The sequence below is a fragment of the Megalobrama amblycephala genome, linkage group LG16, assembly GCF_018812025.1.
Source record: "Megalobrama amblycephala isolate DHTTF-2021 linkage group LG16, ASM1881202v1, whole genome shotgun sequence".
Classification (NCBI taxonomy): Eukaryota; Metazoa; Chordata; class Actinopteri; order Cypriniformes; family Xenocyprididae; genus Megalobrama; species Megalobrama amblycephala.
In genome coordinates this window covers 15,518,101-15,526,620 of record NC_063059.1, presented here as the reverse complement: position 1 = coordinate 15,526,620, position 8,520 = coordinate 15,518,101, and the positions used below count along the sequence as shown (strand labels likewise).

At 31.1% G+C, this 8,520-nt stretch overlaps 1 protein-coding gene across 2 annotated transcripts; it reads left to right on the top strand.

Moving 5' to 3' along the window:
• The first annotated feature begins 5,205 nt into the window (after nucleotides 1–5,205).
• On the top strand, nucleotides 5,206–8,512 carry LOC125249290. Of its 2 annotated transcripts, XM_048161557.1 has the most exons (9): nucleotides 5,206–5,359; nucleotides 5,740–6,063; nucleotides 6,144–6,476; nucleotides 6,695–6,721; nucleotides 6,868–6,945; nucleotides 7,149–7,177; nucleotides 7,562–7,615; nucleotides 7,854–7,925; nucleotides 8,067–8,512. In XM_048161557.1, exons 1-9 carry the CDS (start codon nucleotides 5,299–5,301, stop codon nucleotides 8,184–8,186), a joined length of 1,098 nt encoding a protein of 365 aa, XP_048017514.1. In that variant the 5' UTR covers nucleotides 5,206–5,298; the 3' UTR covers nucleotides 8,187–8,512. The 2 variants fall into 2 exon arrangements, with proteins under 2 accessions (XP_048017514.1, XP_048017515.1); XM_048161558.1 differs by lacking the exon at nucleotides 7,562–7,615.
• The last annotated feature ends 8 nt before the right edge of the window (nucleotides 8,513–8,520 follow it).

Here is an 8,520-nt window from a genome sequence, read left to right as displayed (position 1 = left end):
ATATTTCTATATAATGTACGACATAGGTCAGATATTGTATATAATAATATATTTCTATATAATGTACGACATAGGTCAGATATTGTATATAATAATATATTTCTATATAATGTACGACATAGGTCAGATATTGTATATAATTATATTGTTCTATATAGTGTACGACATAGGTCAGATATTGTATATAATAATATATTTCTATATAATGTACGACATAGGTCAGATATTGTATATAATTATATTGTTCTATATAGTGTACGACATAGGTCTGATATTGTATATAATAATATATTTCTATATAATGTACGACATAGGTCTGATATTGTATATAATAATATATTTCTATATAATGTACGACATAGGTCAGATATTGTATATAATAATATATTTCTATATAATGTACGACATAGGTCAGATATTGTATATAATTATATTGTTCTATATAGTGTACGACATAGGTCTGATATTGTATATAATAATATATTTCTATATAATGTACGACATAGGTCTGATATTGTATATAATAATATATTTCTATATAATGTACGACATAGGTCAGATATTGTATATAATAATATATTTCTATATAATGTACGACATAGGTCAGATATTGTATATAATAATATATTTCTATATAATGTACGACATAGGTCAGATATTGTATATAATAATATATTTCTATATAATGTACGACATAGGTCAGATATTGTATATAATAATATATTTCTATATAATGTACGACATAGGTCAGATATTGTATATAATAATATATTTCTATATAATGTACGACATAGGTCAGATATTGTATATAATAATATATATAATGTACGACATAGGTCTGATATTGTATATAATTATATTGTTCTATATAATGTACGACATAGGTCAGATATTGTATATAATAATATATTTCTATATAATGTACGACATAGGTCAGATATTGTATATAATAATATATTTCTATATAATGTACAACATAGGTCAGATATTGTATATAATTATATTGTTCTATATAGTGTACGACATAGGTCAGATATTGTATATAATAATATATTTCTATATAATGTACGACATAGGTCAGATATTGTATATAATAATATATTTCTATATAATGTACGACATAGGTCAGATATTGTATATAATAATATATTTCTATATAATGTACGACATAGGTCTGATATTGTATATAATAATATATTTCTATATAATGTACGACATAGGTCAGATATTGTATATAATAATATATTTCTATATAATGTACGACATAGGTCAGATATTGTATATAATAATATATTTCTATATAATGTACGACATAGGTCAGATATTGTATATAATAATATATTTCTATATAATGTACGACATAGGTCAGATATTGTATATAATAATATATTTCTATATAATGTACGACATAGGTCAGATATTGTATATAATAATATATTTCTATATAATGTACGACATAGGTCAGATATTGTATATAATAATATATATAATGTACGACATAGGTCTGATATTGTATATAATTATATTGTTCTATATAATGTACGACATAGGTCAGATATTGTATATAATAATATATTTCTATATAATGTACGACATAGGTCAGATATTGTATATAATAATATATTTCTATATAATGTACGACATAGGTCAGATATTGTATATAATTATATTGTTCTATATAGTGTACGACATAGGTCAGATATTGTATATAATAATATATTTCTATATAATGTACGACATAGGTCAGATATTGTATATAATAATATATTTCTATATAATGTACGACATAGGTCAGATATTGTATATAATTATATTGTTCTATATAGTGTACGACATAGGTCAGATATTGTATATAATAATATATTTCTATATAATGTACGACATAGGTCAGATATTGTATATAATAATATATTTCTATATAATGTACGACATAGGTCTGATATTGTATATAATAATATATTTCTATATAATGTACGACATAGGTCAGATATTGTATATAATAATATATATAATGTACGACATAGGTCTGATATTGTATATAATTATATTGTTCTATATAATGTACGACATAGGTCTGATATTGTATATAATAATATATTTCTATATAATGTACGACATAGGTCTGATATTGTATATAATTATATTGTTCTATATAATGTACGACATAGGTCTGATATTGTATATAATTATATTGTTCTATATAATGTACGACATAGGTCTGATATTGTATATAATAATATATTTCTATATAATGTACGACATAGGTCAGATATTGTATATAATAATATATTTCTATATAATGTACGACATAGGTCAGATATTGTATATAATAATATATTTCTATATAATGTACGACATAGGTCAGATATTGTATATAATAATATATATAATGTACGACATAGGTCTGATATTGTATATAATTATATTGTTCTATATAATGTACGACATAGGTCTGATATTGTATATAATTATATTGTTCTATATAATGTACGACATAGGTCTGATATTGTATATAATAATATATTTCTATATAATGTACGACATAGGTCAGATATTGTATATAATAATATATTTCTATATAATGTACGACATAGGTCAGATATTGTATATAATAATATATTTCTATATAATGTACGACATAGGTCAGATATTGTATATAATAATATATTTCTATATAATGTACGACATAGGTCAGATATTGTATATAATTATATTGTTCTATATAGTGTACGACATAGGTCAGATATTGTATATAATAATATATTTCTATATAATGTACGACATAGGTCAGATATTGTATATAATAATATATTTCTATATAATGTACGACATAGGTCTGATATTGTATATAATTATATTGTTCTATATAATGTACGACATAGGTCAGATATTGTATATAATAATATATTTCTATATAATGTACGACATAGGTCTGATATTGTATATAATTATATTGTTCTATATAATGTACGACATAGGTCTGATATTGTATATAATTATATTGTTCTATATAGTGTATGTAATGTTGTTAATAATGTAGTAATGTATAATGTTCTATATATTGTTCTTTATAAGGTACGATATAGGTCAGATATTGTATATAAATATATTGTTCTTTATATTGGTAACCAGTCATTAGATGAATAGGGGGGTGGGGTTAAATAAGTTTGTCTTCTTCCCACTCCTTTTCGAGCTATAATAATAATAAAATATAAACTATGAACTTGTCTGAAATATATGTATAGATACATTTATTCTGAGCATTTCTTTTGTTTTGTTTTGTTTTTCTCTTGTTTTTTTTTTTTTGTTGTTTGTTTTTTGTTTTTTCTTACCCAATGTGGCTATGATGTATAAAATTGTGCAACATATTATATTTTACTGTGAAAAATACCTGTATTTCTATGGCTCGAAATAAAGTAATCAATCAATCAAAGCAACTAAATTTCCAGGCTTAAATGGGGAATTAGACTTTGTACCTTTTTTTTTTTTGTAATATTTTCTCAATCTAACATATATTTATATATATATATATATATATATATATATATATATATATATATATATATATATATGTATATATATATATATATATATATATGTATATTATTGATTATATTCATTGAATTGTGGAGTCTTTACTAATATATTGATTATACAGTGTTTGATATAATTTGATATGTAATCCTCAGTTTCCTCACTTCTGTTTGTCTTGTGTAGCTCAATCAGGTGAATGTCATTAGACTAATTAACTGCTGCTCAAAATCAACTCAAATGTGTTTGTTACTCACACCCTCGTGTCAAACTGCCAACGGCTGAAATCACGTGACTTTGGCGCTCCGATCAGCAGATTCGATACACTGATTCATTTATGCTCTGAATCTTCCTGAAGCAGTGTTTTGAAATCAGCCATCACTAAACAAGTCGTTATTTTGGTTTTTTTGGCGCACCAAAAATATTCTCGTCACTTTATAATATTAATATTGAACCACTGTACTCACATGAACTGATTTAAATATGTTTTTAGTACATTAATGGATCTTGAGAGAGGAAATGTCATTGCTGGCTATGCAGACCTCACTGACCATTGGATTTCAACTAAAATATCTTAATTTGTGTTCCGTAGATTAATGAAATGTCTTACGGGTGTGAAACGACATGAGGGTGAGTAATTAATGACAGAATTTTAATTTTTGGGTGAACTAACCCTTTAAGTGCAGTGAGGAATGCAAGGATCTGTCCACAGGGGAAACAAAACAGCCACTTTATGGACACATGGCTCTCACAGACGAGCTCTTCAGGGCAGGACTCAGCAGTTTACATCACTTACACCAAAAGAAACACAGCTTTCACATCCATGAGGTGAGGATTCTGGACAGAGAAAACTAACGAGATGCATGTGCCCTTCATGTGAGGGTGGAGCGTCCCTCATTGAATAGAGGAGGGGTTTGAGACATCATGTGACTCACGTATATAACGCTGTCTTAGAAACGATGCCACGGCGCTGTGTGGACGGGTCAGTGTGCTCCACCGCGGGAGGAGAAGAGGCTCTACCATGAGCGCAGAGGAACACCATCTACTATGTGGTTAACCTAAGTCATGTGACTTCTATTTGTGTGCTGGTCATGTGACTGCAGCAGGTCCTTCACTTCCTGTGTTTTTACAACTGAGGATGGTGTTTGGATGAACACGTCGTTATGTAGTCCAGTGACTTTTAATAAAGAGTTTGTTTGAGCACTAATAATTTGATGATTTTATTTCTATAATTTAACTGCATGCAGGAAATTTAAAAATAAAGAAATGAAACTAACAGTAAATGTTCTCGTGTGCAAAAGTACATCCTTATAGACTGAGTTCAGATCAGATGTGTGTTGAGCCAGTGTGGTTTACAATATGAACTTTATCACACTGAAGAACAAGCTTCACAAGCGCTGTCCTGTCAAAGCCTGATCTCTCTCATGTTAGTGGTTATGGTTATGGTTATGGTTATGGTTATGATTATGGTTATGGTTATGGTTAGGGCACATCATCATCAGATGCTCTTGAGGGACAGTTCCTATTACAGTTTAAATGTGCTGTAAATTACATTTGAGCATTAATGAAAAAGACAAGCAACACTTCTCCATCATGCACTGGTACAGTGTCACTATATATATACATATATCAAGTCTAGCAGGATTTCACACTTTAGTCGGTCAGACTAGAGGAAGTTCACACACACAGGAGGAGCTGACAGTGTTTAGAGGAAGAGCTGTAACTATATAACTATATAATGAAGAGAAAGACTGAGAGAAACAGAAAATGGCTGATCAGTGTGATCTGTGTCTGCTGGGACTGATCATTCTCTCTTCACTTCTCACAGGTAAAGAAATCTGGATTTTCTCTAAAGACATTTAGTGGAATTAGTCTGGAAAGAGTTGATTTGAACATGCTCAGTTTATTCTTGCACACATTCACGTTGTGATCTCAGAGTTGTGTATTGATACATACAGATCATACTGTATTATTCCTGATACTGGACATAGAGTCACTCAAACATCTGATGATCAACAATTATCTTCATATTCAGAGATTTCAACAGCTACATGATCAAGACAAACACTTTATTCTGGAGAGTCTGATGATTGTGTTAATGAGGGAAAAAGACTGTATGATTTGAATCTTCTGCTTTATATGCTGGTATGTTTTACCTTCATTTATTAATATATAGCATTATGATCATTACATGTACTTGTGTTTCAGGGTCCAGTGGAGTGAATGATGCTCATGTGTTCATCAGTTCTGGTGAAAAAGTCCGTCTGTCCTGTAATAATGATCTTTCTGACTGCAACTCAACTACATGGACCTACTATAACATATTCAGACATTCAACAGCAGTTGAACTGATTACTGAAGGGATAAAGAATAAAGTCACAGAGAGACATGAGAGACTGAGTCTGGGGTCTGACTGCTCTCTGAACATCAAGAACGTCACAGAAGAAGATCATGGATCTTACATCTGCCAACAATATGTGAATGGAGGAAAACAAGGAACTTATGAACGTGTTGATCTGCATGTTCTTCATGGTGAGTTTATGATTATGTGATCAATTTAAAAAGGGTATTTTCCCTTTAAACTCAGTTGATTATTTTGTCTTGTGTCTTAGTTTCAGTCTCTCCATCCTCATCATCATCATCATCATCATCCTCACAGACTGAGATCAGTCCAGGTCGCTCTGTGACTCTCTCCTGTCAGTTGTATTCTAGATTCTCCTGTGGTGATTGGGTCAGTTATGAGGGTCTTCATCTGTTGTGGGTGAATCAGGCTGGTGTTGATCTGAAGACAGACTCCAGATATCAGATATTATTCTCATCAGATCACTGTATCATCACTCTGACTACAACACTCCTGAATGAAGATGACAACAGAGAGTGGAGATGTCAGCTTACTCTCAGAAATCAACTCCAGACCTCAGTCAGATACACTGTCAAGTATTCAGGTGAGAAACAACTATTACTACTGTAAAATATGATGTTAATGTCCTACAGATGAACATCTGAACATTCATCTTCTCAAACTCTGAGAAGAAATCAAGCCAAACTACAGCAGCAGCTCCTACACAAGGTTCATGATCACATGATCACTGTCACACATCATCAGTCTCTCACTTCACTGGTTCACACTGGCTTTAATTCATCCATCCTTTCATTTGTACAGAGAATCAGAAGATCCCAACCTCTCTAGGTGTGTATGAAGATCATCCTCATTTCAGTGCTTGTTTTCACACTCTGGAGTTTTTCTAGAATCAGGATCTAAATGAACTAATTGTAGTGAAAATGAGCTCAGTGGACATCAGTATTAATATGACTGTAATATCGTCTCTCTCTCAGTGATTGTGATTGTTGTCGCTTCATTCGCTGTTCTCCTTCCTGCTCTTATTCTCTGGATGATTCGCAGAAAAAGAGACGGTGAGTTTTTACAGTTTCTCATATTATATAACAGACAAAAAGTCCAAAACATCTGATAAAATAAACGTGTAATTCAGACAGAATTCCTCTCAGACAGAGTTTAATGTTTCTATTCTACAGCACTAGAATTATTATAAAATCAGTTTAATTGGAGACTGTATTGTGTGTTTGATCATCAATATTCTCTTGACGTTCTGTTTCAGATAACAGAAGAGGAACTGATGACTCTGAGGTGAGTATTGTAGGTCGATCCATGAGTTATTAGTGTTTATAAGCTCTGATCCTGAAATATGACACTCGTATTAGTCAGATTATATAATGACAGGTTAGTGTATTTGAACTGTTTCTGCTCTAAAACTCACAGATAAGAATAAATATGATGAACCAACGACACAATCAACATTTACATTCATCTACTGCCAGTGAACAATATGATTCATCTTCAATAATCTGTGTATATTTGTGTATATTTGACACTGTGGTGATTTTCCTGTAACATCATTCATGTCACAAGGATCTGTCATCATAACGTCATTGTGGAAACTTGGCATCAATAAACCACACAAGAGAGGAGAATGCAGGAGGAGGATTTTACTAATAACTGCTCTTTTTACAGGATCATCAAACACGACCTGTCTATCCAACAGGACAGAACACTCTTCCTCAACAGGTAAATTCACACTCAACATAAGCACACACACCCCCTAGAGGACACAACTGGAACTGCCAGAATTGAACTCAGTCTACTACAGTCATGTCTGAATAATAGATTTAATCTAAACTTGTAGATGAAGTTGTCACATGACGCTCGTTTTACACATATTTTACCTGAAACATTTGCAGCACCTGTGTAAAGTGATGGAACGGCCTTTAATATCTTGGTTTGTCATATTTCCATTGGTGTTTAGGAGCAGACAGATGATCATGTGACTTATTCTGAGGTCACTGCGTACAGTAAAAACCAAGACCAAAAGAAGAAGGTGAGAAACACTTCCCTGATGTTGTCCAGCTTCTCTCAACATGATAGTTTGTGTTTTCTTCTGAATTTGTGTCATGAATTGAGCTCAAACATCATGCTGTAATAATTGTGTGTTGAAACAATAACTGTGATGTTCATTCAGGTTCGCTGTGATGATAAAGTGACTTATGCTTCCATCAGAGGAGCAAAAGCTGGATCTCAGGAAAACTGCAGTCAACTTTATGCCTCTGTGAACAAGAACCATCACAAATCAGTCAAATAATGACACAAAAACCACATGAGCAGAAGAAGATGAATCTAATAGAACTGAGTCCTAATGGTGTCATTCAGTGCCATTATAAATACTTTCAATGTCTTTTACATGTTCACAAACAAACCCAAGTGATGCTCTGATTTATTTGTAGTTATTGCTTATTTTTCTCAGTTCAGCATGTTTTTTGTATAGTTTCTGTCTGCTTGTTGATCAGTTAATGCTAGTGTCTTTATTATTCATTCAGAGCTGCAGGTTTGGACAAAGTCTAGAAAATGACGACACTTTTACTCTCTTACATCATTCTCATTAAATGACAAATAAATGGTGAAATTATAACAGCATT

What these genes read in the sequence shown, in the direction of transcription:
- LOC125249290 (XM_048161557.1), top strand. Translation starts at nt 5,299, where the DNA reads ATGGCTGATCAGTGTGATCTGTGTCTGCTGGGACTGATCATTCTCTCT. An exon ending in GAGGAACTGATGACTCTGAG is followed by an intron (nt 7,178 to 7,561) that starts GTGAGTATTGTA and finishes CTCTTTTTACAG; the next exon opens with GATCATCAAACACGACCTGT. An exon ending in ACCAAGACCAAAAGAAGAAG is followed by an intron (nt 7,926 to 8,066) that starts GTGAGAAACACT and finishes ATGTTCATTCAG; the next exon opens with GTTCGCTGTGATGATAAAGT.